We start from the raw sequence: 25,807 nt of genomic DNA on the forward strand, positions 1-25,807 counted from the left end.
GTGAACACCTTCAACCTAATAAATCCTTAAGCCCTATCCTTCAAAGACGGCTTTACGTGCTCTCCTTTCTTCCTGAATAGGAAACGTCGTTCATTTTCTTCTCCCACGCTGATCTCTAAACTAAGCTTCCTTTGAGCTCACGACTCGGAAGACAGCAGGGCTCACAACAATCTGTGTCCTCCACTGGCGGGTCACTGAGGCCTCCCTCCAGTGCTCGCGCCTGCGCCACCACCTTACTCCCCTCCCGAAAGGCGGGCCCACTTCCCTGGCCCCGCCCTAACCCCGACTGGCCAATCCCCAGCGCCAATTTGGGCGCGTCACAATGGCGCCGTCGCGGTCTCGCCCGCGGACGTCTGCCATAGAGGCTCCGCCCCGTCCTGGTCCTTGCGTCCTTCCGGCTCCGTCGTGGAAGCAGGAGTGCGCCGTGTCTTCCTGAAGAAGGTGGGGTTCGAGGGAGGCCAGTCCGCCGTTACGCCGGCAGCTGGCAGTGGAACGGAGACGTGAACCCCTGGGGGTGTTGTTTTCCGGGTGCCTGGGGCGTGGGGCCGGGCCTGGGCTGGGAAAGCCGGGAGCAGGTGAGCTTCCGGAAGCGCCGCGTGCGCTCGACGGGCGGGAGCCGAAGACCCTGGCCTGCCGCGCGCCTAACCCCGCCCCTTGGAAGCCCCGCCCCGAGCGCGCTGCCGGGGGTTTCCATGGTGATGGTAAACAAGCCTCAACTGCCTCAACTACAACTGCCAAGTCCCCCGCGTTCCACCCTCCTCTAGGTGCTCTGGGGGAAGACCAAGGTGTCGGGTGTGAGTGCGGGAGCGTGGAGAATCGGCGCCCGAGGTGAGGGCCGGCCAGGCGGGCGAGGGGGGTCCGAGTGAAGAGCCACACAACCAAGGCGACCAGGAATTGGGGTCACTAGCGGTGGGAACGTGGGGCTGAGATTTGGAGTCAGAGAGGCGAATCCGTGTAGGACCGCACTCTGGAGGTGGGGTGGGGGGCTGGGCCCTTTGGGAATGGTACCGCGTGATTGGGATTTGGGATTAGGGAGTCGAGTTCTGAGGTCTGGAGGCGCACACCTGAGGCGGAACGGGGACTGGTCCCCCCGAAGTGGGCCGACGGGTTGGGATTTGTGGTCAGGGAAGAGGGACCCGAGGTCTAGGGGCGCGCACCAGAGGCCTACAGGGACTGGTCCCACAGGGGTGGGACTGAGGGGTTGGAATTTGGGGTCCGGCAGATGGGTTATGGCCAAGGCTTCACACTTGGGCCCGTCACTTGACTGGGAGTCCGGGTTCGGGGAGGTGGTGTTCCGAAGGCCGCAAGCCCTGGGACCGGGCTGGCGGGTTTGTCGGCCGCTGCTTGGCCGGCGGCGATTATAAAACCAAAGTTCGCCTGCGGACTTGCGGGAGGACGGTCGGAGCACCGTAGGGCTCTTTGAAATGAAAGCGGACGCTCACGTGGCTGGAGCCGCCGCTAGTTGCACAAGACTTGGGGGAGGGAGGCCGACTCCGCCCCCCTCCCACGCCAGGCCCGAGCCTCCGCTCGCAGTGCCCGCGGCCTTTTCTTCCTCCTCGTGGCGGCGCGTGTGCCCGGAGCGCCAGTCTCTGCGTTGGTCTCCTGCTCCTAGAGGTACGGTGGTTGCGTTTTGAGTGAAAATATTTGCCTCGGGACCTTAGTCGGCCATTTCTTCTCGCTTTTGATTTACTTCTTTGTGTTTCTGAGTATTTCTGCGGATCCTCACTGCTCCCAGGAACTTGTGCTCGACCTGGGCTCGGCTGCACCCTCGCCCTTTCCCTCCTAGAGTGTTCCGCAGCTGGCCGGCCGCTCGGGGCCCTACCACCTGCCTGGCTAATCCTCCAGACCATGTGTAAGAAGGCCCCCTCGCGTCCCCAGTTGCACGCGAGACTCCCACTTTGCTACGCGCGGGTCCGGGACGGAGGGCCGTGCGGCCTTACTCCCTCCGCTACTCTGGCGGCGGCATTTCCTTCCGCGGGCAGTTAGTACTAGGGAATAGGTCTCCTAGTTTTCGCTACTGCGTTGGGGCGCTGGGGACTCCGACCCGCCGCTGGGGCCCTCAGCGTGTGGGGCGGGCGCCGGCGCGCGGAGGGGCCATGTGGCCGCGCCTGCCGCCACCGCCTGTGTCGCCGGCGGGCTGGAGGGCGGGGGTTGAGGCGGGCCCGCGCTGAACCTGGTGGGCTGGGAGTTTGAAGACTGGATCTTTGAAGTCAGAAACACATCAGAAGAGTGTCGATTAATATAATTCTTCCTATTTACTGTGGTCATGTTTTTAAAAGTTAACTATTTCTGAATATCTAGTAAGAATGAAAATACCTCAGGTTTTCAGGTTAGACAAAGATATATTATTATCTTTAAGTGAGAAGTGATGTTTTCAGTGCTAATTTCTGGATTTATTTTAAAATAAAAGAAGCCGGGCGCAGTGGTGCACACCTATGATCTTACCGCTTCGGGAGGCTGAGGCAGGGAGGATCGCAAGTTCCAGGCCAGCCTGGACAATTTTAGCGTAACCACCGTCTCAAAATAAAAATTAAAAAAGGATTGGGGGATGTGACTCAGTGGTAGACCGCCCTAGGTTCAATCTTCCAGTACCAAAAATAATAAGAGTAAGTTTCCATTTTAAAATGTTTTGTTGTAGATTGAACGCCGCCGCCGCCACTCCCACTAATTTTTTTTTGGTGGGGAGGAGAACTGGGGTTCAAACCCACCGGCGCGTTACCACTGAGTTACAACCCCAGTCCTGTTTATTTTTTAACCCAGGGTTGCTTAACCACTAGGCCTTTTATTTTTTTAATTTTGACAAAGGGTCTCCCTAAATTGGCTTTGAACTTTGGATCCTCCTGCCTCTACCTCCAGAGTACACGCGTACCCACCGCACGCTTTACCCATGAGCTATATACCCAGCCCTTTTAGTTTTGAGACGTGTCCTTCTAATTTGCCCTACTGCCTCAACCTGCTGAATAGCTGAGATTACAGGTGTGTGTCCCCGCGTCCGGCACTTTTTTTTTTTTTTTTTTAACTGCGAGTGACTTCGATTTTCATTTAAGGATAGTGTTACAGAACTTTTAAAACAAAATATTCAAGTTAAAATGTGAATTGACTTAAGGGGAAATACTGTGTAAAGAGAAGAATTTGTTATCTGGTGTGGCCGATCCATTGCCAACCTGGAGAGAGAGGACGGCCCCATTACCCCTTACCAAGCACAGTGGTAGATGGTTTATCGCATTTTCTAATCAGGTGCTTATAACTACTCTAAAAGAGGGGTAATTGTTAATAGTCCTGTGGTGAGGTGAAAAAAATGGAGGCTAGAAGTGGCTTGCCCAGGGACACAGGTCTGGGACTTAGGTTTGCCAGGGACAGACTTATGCCAGGGCCCCTATCCTCACCTTGTTCTGAGCTGAGATTCTTATAGATGGGCAGAGGGAGAACTGAGATCAACTAAGACAACCCTAGCTTATTGAAAATGATGGACCAGTTAACATTTAAAATTTTTCTCTTTTTGCTGAGCTTAGAACCTCCAGGGCCTCAGCCATGCCAAGCCAAACACACTACCTGAGTTACACACCTGGCCCTGAGTATTTATTCCTGAACATTTTTCCACATTTTCTAAAGGCTAATAGACCATAACCATAATACCCTTATCACACCTGAAAAAAATAAAATTCCTTGTTGCTACCAGGTATTTAGTTCAAAAGTATTGTGTATTAATCCTCAGCCCCCGAGTGCTGGGGATTGAATCCACGTCCTTCAACCTGTTACACAAGCACTCTACAACTGAGCTACAGTCCCATCCAGCTTAAATATTTTTATATAGCCAGTTGGTTTAAGTCAGGATCCAAACAAGGTCATACCTTATATTTGGTAGATATAAAATGTCTTAAATTATTTCTTGATAAGAGCAAATACTATCCAGTAGAAATATAGTGCAAATTTTCTTTTTCATGTAAGGCCCAGTATGAATTTTACACTTAATAACACATCTCAATTTACCTATCATTTCTAGTGTGGTAAATGCCTACTATATGTTGGTGATCTAGAGTATCCTCTTTCTTAAAAGATTCTACCTTTTGACATTTGTTGAACACATAGGTTGTTTGGGTATAAAGTTCCCTTTTCCATGCTGGGTGTTGATTACATTCCCGTGGTGGTTTTTAAATCTGCACTTTGTATTTCCTATAGAATGGTAGTAGATCTATACAAGGTGTCCTGATTTTGATGAAGAGTTTGTAAAGAATACTTCTTTGAGGGACTGTGGTCCTGCCAGAGGCTTTACTCATTGGTGTTCTCTTACATGATGTTAAGCAACTCTTTGATGATTATTGCCTAAACTCTTGGATTTGTCAGTGGTTTCCAAATAGTGATATATTTTAAATGTTTTTACTAGTGCATTTTAGTTATGCGTAAGAGTGGGGTTCACTTTGCCATATTCATAAATGCATATAACAGTTTTCTTCACATATTAGTGATGTTTTAATTATATATTCTTTGGTCGGGTATTAAGGATTGAACCTAGGGGATTGAACCTAGGGGCACTTACACTGAGCCACATCCCCAGCTCTATAATTCCTTCTTAGTCATCCTAATTAAAGTTATCAATTTTCTTTCCTTAATCATTTCATTCCTTTTTTTTTTTTTTTTTTTTTTTGTGGTGCTGGGGATCGAACCCAGGGCCTTGTGCTTGCAAGGCAAGCACTCTACCGACTGAACTATCTCCCCAGCCCCATTTATTCCTTTTAAGATGTACTTTATTTCTTTTGCAGTACCCAGGGGTGTTTTACCACTGAGCTACATCTCCAGCCCTTTTTTATTTTTTATTTTGAGAAAGGGTCTTGCTGAGTTGCCCTGAGTAACTGGGATTACAGGCACGAGCCACTATTTCCATATGTACTTTCTATTCACAGTGCCAGTTGAGTGAGGTTTTGATTTTCTTTTTCTTTTTTTCTTTTTTTTTTTTTTTTATTCTTTTTGGTACTGGTGGCACTTGAGACAGGGTCTCACTCAGTTTTGCTTAGAGCCTGGCCAAAAACTTGTGATCCACCTGCCTCAGCCTCCCAAGTTGCTGTAGTTATAGGCATGTGCCCACAGAGCCCAGTTTGATTTCTTTTTTATGCTTACCAGTATTCAGCATAATGAAGTGGATCTCTGATCTCTACCATGGGCCAAAGATGCATATTTTTTCTAGTCTCATTATGAAGTCGTAGATTTTATGTTTTACAATATATAGGATGTGTTTTAATCCACTGCATCTTTTATTCTCTTTGATTCTCTCAAGTCCAGTGTCTGACCAATGGGAGGCTTTCATACTGGTTCTTAATATCTCCCCTGCCCTAGCTCCCTAGCTTTCTACTAATGGGCCACATCCCCAGCCCTCCTAATTCTTTTATTTACATATAGATATATAAATATATTTTTTTTCAAGTTGTTGATGGACCTTTATTTTGTTTATTTACCTTTACCTGCGGTGTTGAGAATTGAACCCAGTGCCTCATATATTCATGTTAGGCAAGAACCCCAGCCACCTAATCTTTCTTGACACATGAACTTAGTATATCTCATAAAACATTTAAAAATTACCTTACTTCATACTTTGTCTTCATTGATAAATCATTATGCTAAATTGCAGTGATTGACCTTGAAATGATTGACTACATTTGCAATCCTGAAATACAAATTGGTCATGATGATGTTATTGCTTTGTGTATTGCTGAATTTGGGCTAACATTTGCTTAGGATTTTGGAATCTGACTTTGGGAGTAAAATTAACTTTTGGAAATGAAAAATCAATTTCAGGTTGATGATAGAGCTAAGCATGATAGTATAGATCAAAACAACAGAACTTTATGACTTAGTGAAATACCCATATGGCCTCTAAGAAAAAGATCTCTTGAAAATTGAAAAGGCAATAAATAATTATTAAGGAGAAGAATGATAAATTAACATTTAAAACTCCTAAATTCTTATTAGAAAGTATGCCCTATTACATTTCATGTAGCAATAAAATTACAAATTTGTGCTCCCCTGCTGAGCTACGTTGCCAGCCATTTTTCTTTTAAAACAGTGAGAGCACTTAAGTTAGTCACCCAGGCTGGCCTCAAACTTGTGATCCTCCTGCCTAAGCCCTCATGAGCAGCTGGTACTGTGCCACTAGACAGTGGCGTGTGCCACTAAATCTGGCTCCATCAGGATATTTTTCAGAGAACACAATCCTGGCATGTGTTGGTGAAACTTCTAAATCATAGAGAAAACTGACTTGGAAAAGTATATCCTCCAAATCTCTATGCCCATTTTTTTTCTGTCCAGTTCCCCCACCCACTTTTGTGATTGTTTTTTCCACTTGATTTTTCCAGGCTACTCTTCTTTTTTATCAATTTGTTACTGACTTGAACTCAAAATTCAAATTTTTTTTAAAACCCCTTGGTAATACTGAGGATGAATTCAATGATTTTGGGTACCAGAAAGTTGTTTTTGTTTTCGTTGCTGCTTTTTGGTACCAGGGATGAACTTGGGCCCTTAACCACTGAGCCACATCCGCAGCCCATTTTCGTTTTATTAGAGACAAGTTCTTGCTCCGTTGCTTAGGGACTCACTAAGTTGCTGAGGCTGGTTTTGAACTTGCCACCTCCTGCCTCAGCCTTCCTGAGTTGCTGGGATTATAGTTGTGAACCACTGTGCCCCGTTCCAGAAAGTTTTTAAAAATTATTAGTGGAGTGTCTTAAAGTCCTAATGTTTTCAGTTGGTTTGGGTTTTTTCCTGTTAAAATATTTATGGTTTGTTCAGCACTAATTGTTCCCTGAAGCCTGCCTATGTTTGAAATGTGTGGTATATTCTTTCTGGGAGCTGGAGCCCTTCACTCTTTCATTGCCAATGTTCCTGAATTCTTTTCCTCCTCATCCTGTTCTCAGTGGCATCCCCCAGGACAGAATGCCGTGTTATTCTGAAGCAAGAAACAAGGAATCACTAGGAGCTATAGTTCATGTCTGGACTCTTGTTGTGGCCAGTACCAGGGACCCCATAAAGCCGTCAGATTTCTGTGAAGGCTTTCAGAGGAAACCCATCCATCATAGACCTTGAGGAACAAACCTTTCTGAAGGGACTATGGGTTTGCATTGCAGAGGTTTCTCTGGAGACCAGGAACCCAGACCACAGGCTTCTTGAGCCTTGCCCAGGAGATCTGACTGCCCTCTTAGAGCTCTTGCTCAGGGGAGAAATACACAGGAAAATTGACACAGGAGGTGGTAATATAGGATCCTTCATCTTATTTCAGTTGTATTTTCTTTAGCTGAATCTATCCAGCAAACATGAGCCCATGTTTCTTAGCTATGCTAGAGTTTTACTTCCTACTTGGGGAAAGAACTACTAGTATTAATCCAAATGAGGAAAATTTTTCTCTCAGTGTAGAACAAATTTAAGACTTGCCAGGCACTAGTTGTCCTAGCAATGCCAGAGGCTGAGGCAGAAGGATCACAAGTTCCAGGTTAGCCTGGGCAACTGCTAGACCCTATCTCAAAAAGGACTGGGAATGTACTTCAGCAGTAAAACACCACTGAGATCAGTCTCCAGTACAAAAAAAGACTAATAGTAGTGCTTCTTTTTATGGATACTTTAAAAGAATTTCACCTTTATGTATATACTTACGTATACTTACATATATTGCTTGTTTTGTGTAAAAAATTTGTTCCTTATGTTAATTTTAATTCACTATAGATATGATTTACCTCACATTATATACTGGTTTTTGCATTTTCATATTGAAAAATGAACACTAAGGAAATCAGTAATATTATCCCAGACTTCGCTTAGTAAGTATATACTACATGAAGATCATGAGATATTCCCTTTGGATGAAAATGTAGAAATGGAGTAAAATTTGAAATGTTAATGTAATGATCCACAATGCATCTTGGTCCTTTATAACTTATATGATAGTGTTACTGGCTCAGACTTCTCATTTCAAATCCAACAGCTATATGTTGATACACGTTTTTGATGAAACTGGTCCAGACTTGCATCATACTCTCAAGACAAGAAGACATGTTTAAGAGCTGCTCAGTTGGGACCTTACAAAAATTGCTGGTTTGGAAGAGAATTCAATGCCGTGAAATACAATTTCTGGCAGAATCAGAAGACAGTAATAATAAATAGGTCTAGGCTCTACTCATATACCACCATGAAATTATTCCTCAGACCATTTAACCTCATATGGAAAACAAATATGCAGTACAAACTATCCCATGGTCTCTTTTTTTTTTTTTTTTTTTTTTATGAACTGAACATGAAAAGGGTTTTCTACAAAACAAAAATACTAATACAAAGGAACCATGTGACAGGGAGCTACATGAAAAATAAAAATTTCAAACAAGTGTCCAGGAGGAATAGGGAGGCAGTATACAAAAGGAAAACATTAATATGGGCTTCTACTTTTTTTTTTTTTTTTTTTTTTTTTGTGCTGGGTATTGAACTCAGGGCTTTGTGCTTGTGAGGCAAGCACTCTATCTTCTATTTTTAAAAAAATGCTTTTAATTTTTTTTAGATGAACACAATACCTTTATTTTATGCATTTATTTTTATGTGGTTCTGAGGATCGAATCCAGTGCCTCACACATGCTAGTCAAGCCACATGCTAGTCAAGCACTCTACCTGTGAGCCACAATCCCAGCACCTCTATCTTCTGTTTTTTTAAAACTTAGCTATTTGGGAGAGGGGAATGCTCACATGAAATTCTGTCTGTTCCCACCCCATCTCTCTCTCTCTCTCTCTCTCTCTCTCTCTCTCTCTCTCTCTCTCTCTCTCTCTCTCTCTCTCTCTCTCTCACACACACACACACACACACACACACACACACACACCCTCACACACCCTCACACACCCTCACACACCCTCTGGGAATACCTCTATGCATCTAAATGTCACTTCCACAGAACCTAATCTGAGCTAATCCCCATTTCTGTTCTTTTTTATTCATATCAAAGCTCGTCATTTATTGATTTCCTATTACACTCTTTATGGACCAAGGAGGGTGGAGACTATGCCTGTCTTTTCCACCATCTAATTCCTTAGCATTGTGCCTGCATCTTGTAAGTGCACATTTATTGGTGAATAATTAAATCTCTTAAATTCACTTCTTTTTTTTTAATCTGCATGGCACTGAAATCTTTCACATTCTTCAGTTCTCACCAGCCCCCCCCCCCGCCCCCATAGAATTGAACCCAGGGGCACTTTACCACTGAGCTACATCCCCATCCCTTTTTATTTTGAGATTGGTTTTTGCTAAGTTGCTTAGGACCTCATTAAATTGTTGAAGCCAGGCTCAAAAACTTTTAATCCCCCTGCCTCAGCCTGAGTTGTTGGGATTACAGGCATCCACCATGGCCCCCTATGCACCATTCTTTTTCCATATAGCACCTGCGCTGTTATAAAAAGCAAAACTTTCCACTGATATTAGAATATAAAATGCCATAGCAGGCCTTCAAGGATATAAAGAATCTTGTGTGGTAACACATTCCTGTAATCCCAGCAACTCAGGAGGCTGAGGCAGCATGATTAGGAGTTCAAACCCAGCCTCAGCAACTTATCAAGGCCCTGTCTCTAATAATATATAAAAAGGGTTGGGGATGTGGCTCCATGCTTATGCACCCCTAGGTTCAATCCCTGGTATCCCCACCCCAGAAAAAAAAAAATCGTGTCTGCCGCATCCTTTCATTGTTCAAGTGCAACACATATATTCAAATGAAATATGTGGGAAAATGCAAGCTGATCACATCAATTACCAAGAATTATTTCTAAAAGAGGACTTTAAGAAGCACACTTAATGCTTATCAGTTAAGACCGGTGCTGTATAGGGCAGTCTTTCTGAAAACCTATTATGTGGTTATTTTTCCTTCAGAATATTGTTTCATTTCTTGAATGTGTGAGTTTATAGTTTTTCTCACTTTCCTTGAGATAGCTGGATTTCGAATCTTCAGAATCCTTATACTAAAAATAAGCAAGGAAGTGTGGTTGATAGCATTTTTATTTTATATCATTCCAAACAAATGAACAAAAACATAAAGTATAATAAAATGAACTCCCTTGTACCAGTCACCCAGCTTCAACAATCAACGGTTATTTTCTAACTTCAGGATGTATCTCTAAAAATGAACTCCCTCATTTTAAAACAGTTGTGAGGCCTAAAGTGTAAATTTCTAGCCAATGTTTAAATTTCTTTTAATGTCCCCTACAAATATTTACTAGTTTGAATCAAGAGCCAAATATGCTTTGGAAGCAGCACACCCAGCCCTATGTGTGTAGGAGGATGGCAAGTTCAAGACCAGCCTGGGCAATGTAGGGAAACCCTGTCTCAAAATAGAAAGGGTTTTCGGGTATAGTTTAGAGGTAGAATGTTCCTGGGATGAACTGAGAGAGAGAGAGAGAGAGAGAGAGAGAGAGAGTGAGTGTTTTGGGGGTGGCAAATATGTCCCTTGAGTCCTTGAAATCTTTAAAAAACATTTCTTTTTTATGGGTAGATAAATGCCACCTTGGTTTCTTTTTTTATTTTTTTTTTTTTTTTTTTTCTTTTTTTCTTGGAGCTATTCTTTGGAAGGATTGGCTCATTGACCATTGTGAATTTCCCTGTCTGCATCACCATATTCTCAGTACCTTTCCCCGGTAATTCTTAAAAGGTGTTGATTATCTCTGGGTAAGTAGGTTCTGAAGACTCATTTCTTTTAAAAGTGACTCTTAATCCGAGCGGCTCAGGAGACCAAGGCAGGAGGATCTGCGGAAGTTCAAAGCCAGCCTCAGCAACTTAGAACCTGTCTATAAACAAAATATTAAAAAGGAGCTGGGGATGTGGCTCAGTGGTTAAGCTCCGCTTCCCCAAAAGACTATTCTAAAATGTCAAGACAGATAAAAGTATAATGAAACTTAACGTATACATCAACAGGTTCAGTAATTAGTAGTGATTCATCTTGTTTCATTTGTATTCTTTTAACAAAATAGTCACTGCTCATACTATGACTGCTTTATAATTCTAGTGGCTCATTTGAAGTAGAATTCAGTTTTATAAAACAGTTGCTTTTAAGCTGTAAATTCTGTGAATTGCGTTTCTAAAGTTGTGTCTTAAATACGGAAAATAGGTACGTGAGTCCATGGTCAAATGTACAAAACAATATTGTATCCAACTTTTTATTCTGGAATCTCCCTCCGTCGGAGGTCATTAGTTTTTAATTTGATCGTTTCTCTTCTACACTCCTTCCCCTCTCCAGTAGCTGGTACTCTGGACTTTGACCTCGCTCCTTTCGAGAACTCACTGAACTGTCTTCCCCGTTGCTTTCTTCTCTCCTACCCCCACTTCCTGCTTTGGTTGACCGCGCGGGCCGCGAGCCGCACCTGCAGGCACGCGTTTCCCATTGGTGACATCTTGGCGGGCCCGGCGGCGGCACTTCCTCCTCTGTACCCCGTGACCCACGTCCGGCCGCCGGCCTAGATCACGCGGCCTCCGCTCCGGTACTTCGGACCCTACGGCCTAGCCCGGGCGTGGTGAGCCGGGCGCGGGTACTTGTACCCCGGCGCTCTTCTTCTGTTTCCCCCGCCCGCCTCAGACCCCTTTTGGCCTTCCCTCCCCGACCTCGGCACGCAAACCCGGCCTGGTAACTCTCTTGACTGCCGGGAAGTTCTCGGGCCTGTAACTGCTGGTCGCCCGCCACCCCCACCGCTCGCCGGGCCGCTTTCCTCCCCACCCCCACGCAGCGGGTGAGCTCAGTCCTCGCAGCTTTCCTTTGCCGCCCGCGGACCCTCGGTGGAGCTCCGACAGCTCCTCCCCCACCCCACCGGGAGGCGCTGAGTCCCCCTCCCCCGCGGCTCGCCCCGCCCCCGCCCGGAAGCTCCCGCCCGAGCCGGAGCCCGAGCCCGCGCAGGCCTGGGCCGACCTTCCTGCCCGGCCGGCGCTTTCCAGGCGGTGGGATCGTCAGGTGGAGGCCCGCGGGAACGCCGTCACCTTGTCACCAGATCTCGGCCTCGCTTCCCGCCAAAACAGGGCCGCGCCCCAGGGTTTCCGACCCTCACAGAAAAGCATTTGCCCCAGCGACTTGAACTTCCTTTTCAGGTTAAGAACAAAAAAGATGCACCTGGACTTTCCCCGGAGCCTTCTGCGTTTTTAAGCGTCGGGTGGAATTTGGGGTTCTCTGGCCTGGAGCCGCGCTTGCTTGATGAAAGTAGAAATCAGCCCTATCTTCCTCAACGGTAAGTCTTAGAAAAGTCAGCGGTATAGTCCTCACGGTTGCGGCTTCTGTGGACTTTTGACTCGAGTAGAACTTTAAGTAAAATAACCTGATTGGAAACACTCCCCGCGATCCGGAGGTTAAAACTCATTTACAAAACGAGGGAAGGGGTGGGCTCCTAGTGAAAACTGCTGGGGACTTCCTGAACACAAAGATGAGAAAGGAGGGTGCGGCCAGGGTCCCACCCGAGCCCCTGTCCTAAACAAAAGAACAACGTGGGTGGTGCCTGTACTGCCCTGTTTACTCGGCAGATAAATCCAACTAGCCAAGGATTTAAGGGCGCACCCTGTTTATCTTGATTAGATCTACCTGAAGGCGGCGTAAATCCAGTCTAGCCAGTATCACCGAGTTGGGGGAAGAGCATATATTCTTTTGAGCTTGTTAGAAACGCGGATAGTCTCAGCCCCCAAACGCGTCTGTATTGAGAGCCTGCGTTTTCACCAGTCCCCTGAGTGATCCATGTGCATACTCACGTTTGAGAACCTTCAGTCCAGATTTCGGTTTGCTACACTGTCACACGAAGTTGTTAGTCACCAGGGGAGAGTTGTGCAAAGTCCTCGCAGCACTACTCCATACAGTTAAATCTGAATACTGGAGGAGGAGTTTTTTGTTTTTGTTGTTCGTGGGGTTTTTTTTGTTTTTGTTTTTTTAATTTTTTATTTTAAACAGCAATTGCTGTGCCGCCAGCAGTGAGACTGGGTCTTTCCTTCTGCCTCTTCACCCTACTGCAATTCAAATGTTAACAGGGTCTCTGAGTGAGCTAAAGTGATCTGGCTTCCAGCTGTGTGTGTCCCCAGAAGGACCTTAGGTGTTAAGTCTGTGGACCACGTTGGAGGTATCTTAAGAACTGGGATTAACTAGGGCAAAAATGGATCTGATCTGTAAGGTTCTGCTGCCTGCAAGAGACAGGGGATATGGGTAGTTGGAGGATTTTGAAAACCGATACCAAGGTATTTGGAGCTAACATTTCTTAATAAGTTTCCCAATAACTCTATTACTTTCCATTTGTACAGTCCCCCAGTGGTGTCTTATGTAATAAGCCCAGGAAGTTTCTACGACAAGACAAATGTAATTATTTGTTTTAAGACTAAGACTTAGCAAGGTTAACGGACTTTCCTGGTTTAACATTTTAGAATGCTTATTAATTCTCAAATATTCCTTAGATTTAAGCCCATGCCTAGTTCTTTGGAGACAGCTCTCTCAGGTGACTGAGGGTAGTTTTTCCTACTGAAAACCATATTGCAACATCTCTTCAGATAATTAATTAAAAGATCAACGTCAGATCAAATAGTTTGTTCTTAGTTACCAAATAAAACTGGGAGACTTGTTTGAGTGTCTCCACACTGCCCCCAGAGGGATTATTGTAAACTGTAAATTAAGCTGAGCAATTTCCAGCGAATAATCTTCCCTGGTTGCCCATTCCAGTGAAAGGCAGGATACCACTTTGGATTCTAGACATGTTCTAGACATGTTCTCTCTTTCCTCCTCCTATCCTCAATTTTTAAGTTTTCTCTCACCGGGTGTTTCCCTTCTGTTCTCTGTATTACCCTATGAAAAGATAAACTTTTTCTAAATGCTATTAGGTTGGGCATTGAGTTTTAATTGTGCCTACCCAGGGGTATAAATGGTGTCCTTGGCATGTGGGAGCTTAAAGCTACTTCTGATCCTTTCCCCAGTCCCTGGAGACCCACTGATACCAGTGTGAAGGATTTCTGAAGCCACATAATAAATACTATCTCTCTTTCTCTTTTTTTAAAAAGGACAATTTGTTACCTACTTTGAGTGTCTTCCACTGAAGGCATCCATTGTTCCTTGAGGTAAGAAAAGTCATTTTTTCAATTCGTTTCATTTGTTAAGCAGAAAGAATTTTTCTTAGTAGTTTAAAGTATTTTTTGCCACTAACTTTAAATCTAACTTTGAACAGAACTCTAGTACTTACTTTCAACTGAGTTTTGGTTAATGAAAAGTTAAGAACTTCTGGAAAATGGGGTATAAAACTTATTCTAGAATGAAAATGAGCAATAGGTGTATTAAGTGTAGACATGTTTCAGAAAAAAAAAGTGCTTTTTTATCTCCCGAGCTTTCAGAGAGAAGATCACTTCGTTTCTGAAATAGCATTTATAATCTGTAAGGTTTTCTACTAGGGGTCATATTTTGTCATTCTTCTTTGAAATGTCTGTGTAGTTTTATGCTTCTCTTGTATGTCTTTTCAGTCTAGTTAGGCTGTTGCATTCTTGAGGAAGCTGTTGACCCCACATTCGCCAGTTAATCCTGTGCTAATCTTGGTCCTGCTGTGCCAGGCCTGTGTTGAGGATGAGGTCACTGTGGACAACAGAACAGAGTCTGTTCCTAGTAGATTTCAAATGCAGTTTAAGACACTTTTTAAACTACAATAAGAGTGCTATAGGAATATAGGACCATGAGTCTTAGGTTGTGGAGAACAGGAACATGTTTTGGAAAGATGAGCTAATGGAGCTGAGACCTAAAGGATTAGCAGGATTTAGCTAGAAAGAGGGCTGGGAGGGTATATTTGGAGGGAGAATTAATGTGCCTCAAATCCCTGAGGTTGGGTGTGTGGGTTGGAATAAAACAAAAAAGCTTGAGCTGTGATTGGGGTTGCAGTTTTGCTTGGAGGGTTTTTGATGGTATGTTTGTTCACTACTAGGGATTGAACCCAGGGCCTCACACATGCCCAGCAGATACTCTACTGCTAGGTTACATCCCCAGCCTATGCTTGGGGAAATTTTTAAAAATGAGACAAGGGTAGCCAGGAATAGGTTACCCGTTGTATTGAAATTAGAAGTAAATAAAAAATAGATGGATATGAAAGAAATACAGAAAGAAAATTCTTTCCTTTGATAAGGAATTAATGAGCTCCAACTCTGCCATATAATGTGTAGAGCTATGAGAACTTTTTAAAATATTTTTTTTGTACTGGGAATTGAAACCAGGGGTACTTTACCACTAAGCTATGTCCTCAGCCTTTTTTTGAGAGAGATAGTCTTGCTAACATTTTTGAGTGTCTTGCTAAGTTGCTGAGACTGGTATCAAACTTGCAGTCCTCCTCCCTCATCCTCCTGAGTTGAGTTGCTAGGCTCACAAGCATGCATCATCACGCTCAGCTGTGAGAAACCATCAGATGGTCCCTAATTTATCATGGTTTAATGATTTTTTTTACTTTCTCATGGTATAAAAGGGGGCCCACTCAGCACTGTTTTGTGTAACTGTAGGCTAATGTAAATGTTGTGAGCATGTTTAAAATAGGCTAAGTATATTAAAGGGCATTTTAGGGTATTTCCAGTTTATAATGGGTTTATTGGCATTTAACCCAATCATAATTGCATTTGTGTTGTTGGAAATCAAGAAATAATCAACAGGGCCAGACACAGTTGCGCATGCCTGTGATCCCAACAACCCAAGAAGCTGAAGCAGGAGGATTGCAAGATCAAGGCCAGCCTCAGCAACTTAGCGAGGTCCTAAACAATTTGGTGAGAATTTGGCTCAAATAAAAAGGGCTGGGGATGTGGCTCACCAGTAAAGTGTCCCTGGCTTCATCCTCAGTATCGTAAAGAAAGAAAAAGAAAAAATATTGAATAGGATTTAGGAATGAGGACCCTGTGAAAAATGGGATAACACAAGAGTTGATTGGGTTTGAGAGGCTGGGAGAAGTTGATTAAGAGTTCAGTTACTTTTGGGTGCCTGTGGTTGTAGACAAGGTCATTCTTGCTGCTATTGGAAGGCTATAGAAGTAGAGAAAATGCTGGATTCATTTTAGGTACCAAGGAGCTGTGCATGAGTGTGTATGTACCAGTCTGGTAGGCTTGCATGTTCTAAGCCCAGAGGTAGCCACAGGGAATAGGAGGGACCATCTAGAAAGAGACTTTCCAGGAAGAAATGATTAAATTCTGCGGTAGATGAAGGTATTTTTATTCTCTTTCCAAGCAGCTCTTAAGTCCAGTAGGAAAATGCCCTTTTAATGGAGGGGAGTGCAAGTGGCAAGAATAGGTAGGCTCTTTGATTCTATTTTATGGAAGGAAAAAAGACTTATCAAGTAACTCTAGGTAAAGTTGGCACAGGAAAGGCATATATTATTTTTACGATAGTTTGCCACTAAGTGAGCCATTTCATCACTAGGAGACCACTCAGTGGAAAGAGTGAAGATAAGGATTAAATATTAGTGGTGATGCATTTGTATAATCAATCCTTGCTACTTGGGAGGCTGAGGCAGGAGGATCGTGGACTTGAGACCAGGTAGGGCAACTTAACTATACACTGTCTAAAAAAAAAAAAAATTAGACTGGTAGTGTATGTAGCTCAGTGATAGAGTGCTTGTCAGACAGTATGTGCAAGGCCCCAGGTTGGTTCCCCAGCACTGCAAACAAGAAAAATGTTGGGGATGTAGGTCAGTGGTAAAGCTCCTTGGGTTCAGTCCTCAGAAGATTTTCTCTAGGTTGTATATATACACAATGGAATATTACTCAACCATAAAGAAGAATAAAATTATGGCATTTGCTGGTAAATGGATGAAGTTGGAAGATACCATGCTAAGTGAAATAGGCCAAGCCCAAAAAACCAAAGGCCAAATGTTTTCTCTGATAAGTGCATGACGATATATAACGAGGGGGCAAAAGAAGAATGAAGAGGGCTGGGGATATAGGTCAGTTGGTAGAGTGCTTGCCTCAGAAGCACAAGGCCCTGGGTTCAAATCCCCAGCACTACCAAAAAAAGAAGAAGAATGAAGAAACTTTGGATGATACAGAAGAAAATGGGGTGGGAGAGGGTGGGGAACAGAAAAATAGTAGAATGAAACATAGTATTACCCTATATATATTTATGATTACATGCATGGTGTGAATCTACATTGTGTGGAACCATAGAAACGAAAAGTTGTACCCCATTTGTGTACAATGAATCAAATTGCAGTCTGTAAAAAAATTTTGTTCTAATTAAAAAAAAATTCTCTAGGTTGCTGCCCAGGACAGAGCTATAGGTAAGGATATCAGCTATCAGAACGGGCAAGTTATTGCTTACAGATTCCTAGTACAGCTATTATGGAACAGTCAGACATTTGGAAACTTCCAAGGTTCTTGTTTTACTGGACACAAAATACATACAAATTCTGCTTGAGAAGGAACTGAAATATGGTACATGAGGTCTAAGCTGGGTCATGAGAAATAAGGAGAGAAAAAATGGTGTGAAGAAAGAAACTTGGGTCTATGAAGAACGTTGGCACTTGTGGAGTCAGGAAGATGTGACTGCAGAGTTGGATTTCAGTAGTGTTATGCTTAGACTTGTGAGAGTCAACTGTGATAACAGTGCCTAGGGGATGGGGAGATCATTGAATGTAGGAATCCAGGAAGAAGTGATATAGTAGGTGAATTATGTATTCTCTAGCAGGGTGGCTGGACCTAATGCTGAGAACAGAACATAATTGATGCCTCCAGATTCCTCCATAAGTGAGGAGTGTATCCAGGATGTGGGTCATGGACAATAGGACACAGTGTTTGGCTTCACTGGGCATTGGGACTGGAATAGCTCAAGGAACCTTCACTCTTGATTAGTGGGTCCTCACTCTAAGAGATCCAATAAAAACATGCCCTGAAAAGGAGATTTCTCATTTGTTAGTGTACAATTTCCTTAGTGGGCAGGAGAAGGGCTGGTAGTATTTTTTTGCCATGGCAGCATGTTGTTGCACTGAGGGTACCAATAACAGTTGTAGTGTCTTTGATAAGGCCTAGGGGGTAGTGCTCAGGAAGCACATATTTATTCAGTTTGTATGTATAGTTGATATTAATACATTTATGCATAAGAGAGCAATATATTAATCCCACCTCATCCCTCTCTCATCCGCAAGGGTTACTACATCTTAAGTTCATGTGATATACTTAAGGCATTTGCATTCTAAATCATACATAGATAAATTCTCAGTTTTAGGTCTTGGTGATCCTTTCAGGTTATTGCATATAGAACTGTTTATTTGTACCCTTACACCATTACTAGGGGGTGTAGAGGTATCTTTCAATTCTTCATTGTTACAAATAAGAATGCAGGTAGCATTCTTGTCATTTGTGGTCTGATGTAGATACTGGTGGGTATCTTTAACTTCAGAAGAATTTAAAAATTAACCTGTTAAGCATGGGTGATTTCAAATGACTTACATACCACTATGTTACTAATATAATAGTCAAAGGTAATTTGTCATTGATTTGGTTTTCTTTGCTGCTTGTGCAGCTCAGCATTCCTATATCACAAATTTTCCTTCTTTTTTTCCCTCTTGAATCTTTTTGTACATGATATAGTTCACACTTCTTTAGTAAGCCACCAGTTTTTGTTTGATTTCTTTGGTTGATGCCGGAGATTGAACCCAGAATCTCACACATGCTAGGTACACACTTTTTACCACTGAACTACACTCCACACCCCTGCCCTGAAGCCTACCATGGCTATGCTTATTATACTTCATGTGAAATGACACTTTGTTGAAACATTAAATTTCCATATACTTCAAATGTCATCTTGTACATTGGTCATTTAAAATATTTTTGACCCTGTACTGCAGTATTTTTTATTATACCTCTGTCTGTGGTTTGTGTGTATCCATATACAGACTTTTCTGCTTGTCTTTAGTTTGGCCTCAGACTTGACTGGCCTTTTGTTCAAAGTGACAGTTTAGGAGAACAGAATCATACTTCAGTCTCTGGAAATCATTTGTTGTCCTGTATTCTGACAGATTGTTGCTGATGAGAATACTAATTTTTTATTTTTATTTATTTATTTTTTGTTTGTTTACTTGGGGTTAAATCGGGGTGCTCTACCACAGAGGTACATCCCTAGCCTTTTATTTTGAGACAAGATCTCACTGAGCTGCTGATGCTGGTCTCAAACTTGAGATCCTCGTGCCTTAGTCTCAATTTCGCAAGTAACTGGGATTAGAGGTGTGTATCACCTCACCCAGTGAGAATACTGAATCTGTTTCATCCCAGTATTAAAGAAAATACTATCCTGTATTGTGATTTACAGATAGTCTACTGGGTTTATTTCTTATTTATGGTATCTTAAGAAAACAAGCAAATGTGTTAAATGTCAGGCCCAAGGAGGGGGATAGAGACCACAAAAGAGCTCTTTTTTTTTTTTTAAGTGTTAGAGATTGGACTAGGGTCTTGTGTATACCAGAACCATGTGCTGTACCACTGAGCTTCACCCCCAGCCCCAAATTTTGAGTGCCAAGGATCAGACTGGCGGGGGTGGAAGTCTTAACCATGGAGCCATAGCCCTTTCTATTTTTTATTTTGAAACAGGGTCTCATTAAGTCAGTTAGGGCCTGACCAGATTGTTTGAGACAGGGTTTCCCTAAATTGCTTAGGACCTAGCTAAGTTGTTGACACTGGCTTTGAATTTCCAATCCTCCTGCCCAGCTCCAGATTTATTTTTTTACTGATTATAAAGCAAAAATTCTACATATTAGTGGGATAACATTTTGGAGTGTTACATATACACACATACATTGTGTGATATTTAAATGAGGCTAAACCTATTGAAACATTTCTTCATGGTAAAAATATTGGGTTTTTTTTTTTGTTTTGTTTTTGGTGATGCTGGGGATTGAACCCAGGGCCTTTTTAATTATACATAAAAGATCTATCTTTCCATCCTGGGTATTTTGTTTAGCATAATGTCCAGTTCTACCTATGTTGTTAAGCAACAGAATTCCATCTGTTTTATTCATCAGTTGACAAGACATTCTGGTTGTTTCCATTTCTTGGGCTATTGTGAATCGTGCTGCAAAGGACATAGGAGTTCAGATGTGTCTTTGGCCTACTGATTTCATTTCCTTTGGATATATACCTCATAGTGGGATCCGTTAATTATATGGTGTAGCTTTTCTAATGTATCTGCCATTTGAATGTCTCTAGATCTATTGCTGCCCTGCCTCAGGTGCTCCACCTCCCCAAGCTTTCAGCTTGTTTGAATTCCTTATATTCTGGGTGTTAACCCTTGCCACTTGTATAGTTTGGAAATATTGTCTCCCATTCTGTAGGATGTCTCTTCACTATTTCCTTACCATTCTAAAGTGTTTCAGTTGATGTGATCCCATTTGTCTAATTCTAAAGTTTCTGGGTTTTTGTTATTGTTTTGTTTTTCCTCTCTTTTGGTACTAGGGATTGAACCCAGGGGTGCTTTACCACTGAGCTGCATCCCCAGATTTTTTTTTTCTTTTAGATAGGATCAAACCAAGTTGCCAAGGCTGGCCTCCGACTTGATCCTACTGCCTCAAGTGTCTGGGGATTGTAGGTGTATGCCACCCTGCCCAGAGTTATTCTCTTCCCCTCCCTTTTCTTTTCCTCTTTTTTTAAGAAACTGGTGTCTCTGTGGCCCAGGCTATCCTCAAATTCCTGGGTGTAAGTGATCTCACATCTTAGCCTCCCAAATGCTGGAACTACAGGTGGGTACCACCACATACCTGGCTTTTGTTTGTTGTTTTGAGACAGGCTTTCACTAAGTTGCCAAGCTTACGCTGGCCTCCTACTGCCTTGACCTCCAAAGTCATTTGAATTCCAGGTGCATGGTACACTTGGCTATTCCTTAATATATTTATTTCCCTTATACTTAATCTTCTGCATCTATAAAATGGGGATGACATTATTTATTGTATATTGTTTTGTGTACTAATGAAAACTTAAAGTTGTTTTTTCTTTTTTTTTCTTTTTTTCTTTTTTTTTTTTCCTTCTCCCCTCCAGCCACAGAAACCTGTGCCCAAGCTTGTCTGACATCTGCCTTGTCAAGTGTCCATGATGTTGGGCCCTGAGGGAGGTGAAGGTTTTGTGGTCAAGCTCCGTGGCCTGCCCTGGTCCTGCTCAATTGAGGACGTGCAGAACTTTCTCTCCGACTGCACGATTCACGATGGGGTTGCAGGTGTCCATTTCATTTACACTAGAGAAGGCAGGCAGAGTGGTGAGGCTTTTGTTGAACTTGAATCAGAAGATGATGTAAAAATGGCCCTGAAAAAAGACAGGGAAAGCATGGGACACCGGTACATCGAGGTGTTCAAGTCACACAGAACCGAGATGGATTGGGTATTGAAGCACAGTGGTCCAAACAGCGCCGACACTGCCAATGACGGCTTCGTGCGGCTTCGGGGACTCCCGTTTGGATGCACAAAGGAAGAAATCGTTCAGTTCTTCTCAGGGTTGGAAATTGTGCCAAACGGGATCACATTGCCTGTGGACCCCGAGGGCAAGATTACAGGGGAGGCCTTCGTGCAGTTTGCCTCACAGGAATTAGCTGAAAAGGCTCTAGGGAAGCACAAGGAGAGAATAGGGCATAGGTATATTGAAGTGTTTAAGAGCAGTCAGGAGGAGGTTAGGTCATACTCTGATCCGCCTCTGAAGTTCATGTCTGTGCAGCGGCCGGGGCCCTATGACCGGCCAGGCACAGCCCGGAGGTACATTGGCATCGTGAAGCAGGCGGGCCTGGAGAGAATGAGGTCTGGTGCCTACAGTGCAGGCTATGGGGGCTATGAGGAGTACAGCGGCCTGAGTGATGGCTACGGCTTTACCACCGACCTGTTTGGGAGAGACCTCAGTTACTGTCTCTCAGGAATGTATGATCATAGATATGGAGATGGTGAATTCACAGTGCAGAGCACCACTGGCCACTGTGTCCACATGAGGGGGCTGCCCTACAAAGCAACCGAGAACGACATTTACAACTTCTTCTCTCCACTCAACCCTGTGAGAGTTCATATTGAGATTGGCCCTGATGGTAGAGTGACGGGCGAAGCAGATGTTGAGTTTGCCACCCATGAAGAAGCTGTGGCAGCTATGTCAAAAGACAGGGCCAACATGCAGCACAGATATATAGAACTCTTCCTGAATTCAACAACAGGGGCCAGCAATGGGGCTTATAGCAGCCAGGTGATGCAGGGCATGGGGGTGTCAGCTGCCCAGGCCACCTACAGTGGCCTAGAGAGCCAGTCAGTGAGCGGCTGTTATGGGGCCGGCTATAGCGGTCAGAATAGCATGGGTGGATATGACTAGTTTTGTAGTAACATTTGAGTTATTTCAATCAAATTTTCACAGGCAGCCAACAAGCAGTGAAAAGCAATTTATAACTAGAGGAAGCTGTGGGACCCATTTTGCACCATGAGTTTGTGAAATCTGGATTAAAAAATTACCTCTTCAGTGTTTTCTCATGCAAACTTTTCTTCTAGCATGTGATATTGAGTAAACTAAAAACTATTTTCTTCCGCTTTTCTTGATTAACATTTTGGTAGTATACTTCAGAGTGATGTTATCTGAGTTAAAGTAGTTTTAAGTATGTTAAATGTGGATCTTTTACACAACACCACAGTGAACACATTGGGGAGATGTACTTTTTTGGAGAACTCAAAGGTGCTAGATCCCTAATTCAAAGAGAAACATTTCTCATGTTTGTTTGTTCTATTTTTTTTTCTTCTTCATTTAAAATTTTTAGGTTAAGATTAAGCTTTTTAAAGTTAGTTTTGAGAACTGAGACACAATACTAATACTGTAGGAATTGGTGAGGCCTTGACTTAAAGCTTTCTTTGTATTGTGATTTCCTTTTGGGTGTATTTTGCTAAGTGAAACTTGTTAAATTTTTTGTTAACTAAATTTTTTTCTTAAAATAAAGACTTTTTCACAATGACTGGCACAGATTATCTGCTCAGCAAAGGTAGCAAAATGGGTGGTTGGAAAGAATTCATTTTAAACTTGATGTATTTTAGTGTCAATTTGAAAATAACTTAGTTATCAAATATATGATCTCTATATTCTTAGAATTGAGGCTAAAATAAAAGTAATAAAAATGTTCAATATGTGCATGGTGGAAATGGTGACTGGAAACACATCCTAGCAAGTATGAAGAAGCACACTACCCCAGCCACCTTTGACTTGCATGCATTGTGTATTTTGTTTTCTATTTTTGTTTTTTGTGTTCCATATTTAAGTTGTTTGCAATATCCTACTTTTCCCTTTGATGCTAGAGTTCAATGTTGTTTATAGCTAGAGCCATTAGCCACTTTTTTTTTTGGTTGGGGGGGGGTTGTTTTTTTTTTTTTTTTTTTTTTTTTTTTTCTTCTCTTTTTTAAGATTATATCCATAGGAGTATCTTCCTGAATTAGCAATGACAGATTTTTACAGTATTTGCATGCTCTTTTTTTTTTTTTTTTTTTTTTTTTTATTACTAGAGATTGAACCGACGGGCATTTTACCACTGAGCTATATCTATTTTGACTCAGGGTCTTACTAAGTTGCTTAGCAATTTAGTCTTGGATTTATGATCCTCCCTCAGCTTCTCGTGTAGCTTGGATTATGGATATGTTTGTGCATCTTGCTGGTTTGTACATACTCAAACTTGAGACCTGTTTTCAAATTGCTACTAAAACAAATTACTATCCACCTAGTAGATCAGAGGATGACTGAATTCCAGGCAGTTCTGCACACACCATTTTTCACTATAACACTTAAAATCATTAGGACTTCAAAAATGTGAATGAAATTTATTTTAGAAAGCGTTCAATGCTAAAATGCTTTACTGTTATTTTCCCAACTTTATTTTCACATTTTTTAATAGTCTTCATCTGGTCTCTTATTCCTGCTTTTACAGAGAAAATGTTCTTGGTGAAATCCCTGAGGATTTTATAAAAATGAGTTTGAATAGACATGAGTCTGTATGTAGCATTTTGAAGTTTTTTTGAGCGTCATAGGCCCACCTGACCAGCTAACTCTCTCTCCAGTGTTGGTCTCCAATGGCAATGACAAGGTAGCAGCATTGTCCTGAAATGTAGAGGTATAGGAGTATAAATGGGTACCATGAGGGGGTTCTAGGTCCAGGCTAGGTTGGAACACCCTGTGTTTTTCACCATGCTCCAGGTGTGGAGCAACTGCACCAAAGAGGTCCACAGGTTGTGGAGGAGGACTAGAACCCAGGTGGAGTTCAATCCCAGTTTAAGAACCAGGTGAGGTTTGGGATGTCATGAAAATTGGGCCTGCTTTTATTGGGCAGTGGGCTTCTCAAGGAACACATTTGGGTATTTGAAAGGACAGGTTCTAGGAACTTAGAAATTTGGGGTGGGGAATGTGCAATAACAAAAGTAGGCCTGTCATTAGAAGAAAATGCCAACATCTCACATGAGGTAATGGTATGCCCTGTGTTGTCTCATTTGCAGAGTGGGTTGATAAACCCATTACAAGTGATGATCCACAAGCTAAAAGTGGTCTCCAGATGCATCAACTTGACCAGGAACTCAAACCCCCGCCCCCGCAAAAAAAAAAAAAAAAAAAAAAGGCCAGTAGTTCAAAAAATTGGGAGTATTTTACACAGTGCTGGCAATGGAACCTAGGAACTTACCGACCTCTGAGCTATATTTATTTTGACAGGCTTTCCGGAAGTTGCCTGAGCTGAACTCAAATTTGTCATCTAGTAAAAGAATATGAAGACAACGTTTGCCTCAACCTCCAAATCCTGAAATATCTGGCCCCTCAAAAATCCAGCTTGGAAAAAAAAAATCCAGTTTGGCATGGTGGTGCTCCCCTGTGATCCCTCTGGCTCAGGTGGCAGAGGCGGGAGAAGTGAAGTTCAAAGCCAGCCTCAGCAACTAGGGAGGCCCTGTCTAAATATAAAAATGGACTGGGGATGTGGTTAAGTGCACCTGGGTTCAATCCCTGCTACCACAAAAGAAGAAAAATGTTGATTTCTGTTGTAGAAAATTGAAATAGGGGCTGAGGGTGTGGCTCTGGTAGTGTTTAGCTCATAGGGGGCCCTGGATTCTATCCCTAGCACTGGGGGGTGGGGGTGGGAAGACTGACATTGCATGTGGTATAGAAGGAAATTGATTAAAGATCCCGAGGTTCCTGGTATATGATTATGAACAATCAGCATGTGAAAGGGTTTTGAGGCATCTCTATTGATTGGAATTCTCCCATATTGCAGCTTGGCAAGGGCACACAGCAGAGAGATGCTTCCTGTTGAGAATGGTGGGTATGCTAGGAAAGACTCTGGCCACAGAAAAGAGTTTCCTGACAGGGCCCAGGGATACTGGTGAATACAGAGGTATGTTCTGAGTAATGACATTAGCATTTTGAGCTTAATGGAAACAGCCCAATATTAAAAGCAAAAATAGACACACATGGATTTCACACAGGTAGTGGTGGTCATCCGGGTTTGTAAACATTACAGTAACAGGTAGTGAGGGACCCCGATGAACCTGGCCCTATGGCAAGGCTAACATAAGGACAGCTAATGAGGGTGTATCTTGGCTAAAATGGAAAAAGAAGAACTGGGTACAGAAAAACAAAGTTGACATGGTTTTCTTTTGTTTGGTTTTTGTTTTATGTTCCTGGTACTGAGGATTGAACCCAGAGCTCCATAAATGCTAAACAGGCACTCTACCACTGAGCTACATCCTGAGGTCCCTGATGTCAGCCATTTTAATTAGCAGAATCTTGTTCTATTTATAACCAGGTCTCAGACCCAAAGGCCATCAGTTGAAGAGGAGAAAAGGCATGGCTGCATTATAACTACATTTTACC

General features: G+C 42.9%; 1 protein-coding gene and 1 long non-coding RNA gene across 8 annotated transcripts in view; one reads left to right on the forward strand and one right to left on the reverse strand.

Moving 5' to 3' along the window:
- The first annotated feature begins 305 nt into the window (after positions 1–305).
- HNRNPF (heterogeneous nuclear ribonucleoprotein F) overlaps positions 306–25,807 on the forward strand; it is a 118,574-nt gene continuing 93,072 nt past the window's right edge. For 3 of the 7 annotated variants that reach the window (XR_013763445.1, XR_013763446.1, XR_013763447.1), the window contains exons 1-4: positions 448–828; positions 11,244–11,517; positions 12,083–12,219; positions 14,018–14,074. Coding sequence is in view for 4 of the 7 variants with exons in the window: in XM_079137601.1 (XP_078993727.1) it covers positions 21,047–22,294 (1,248 nt within the window). In the remaining 3 variants the exon portion in view is untranslated. The other 4 variants (XM_079137601.1, XM_079137602.1, XM_079137603.1 and 1 more) reach the window with 4 other exon arrangements.
- Positions 10,582–11,482, reverse strand: LOC306659825. The gene is made up of 2 exons (XR_013763462.1): positions 11,368–11,482; positions 10,582–10,794 (listed from the first exon to the last, which is right to left on the reverse strand). It is a non-coding gene; the product is annotated as an uncharacterized lncRNA (long non-coding RNA).

This window comes from Sciurus vulgaris (assembly GCF_902686455.1).
Source record: "Sciurus vulgaris genome assembly, chromosome: 4".
NCBI lineage: Eukaryota > Metazoa > Chordata > Mammalia > Rodentia > Sciuridae > Sciurus > Sciurus vulgaris.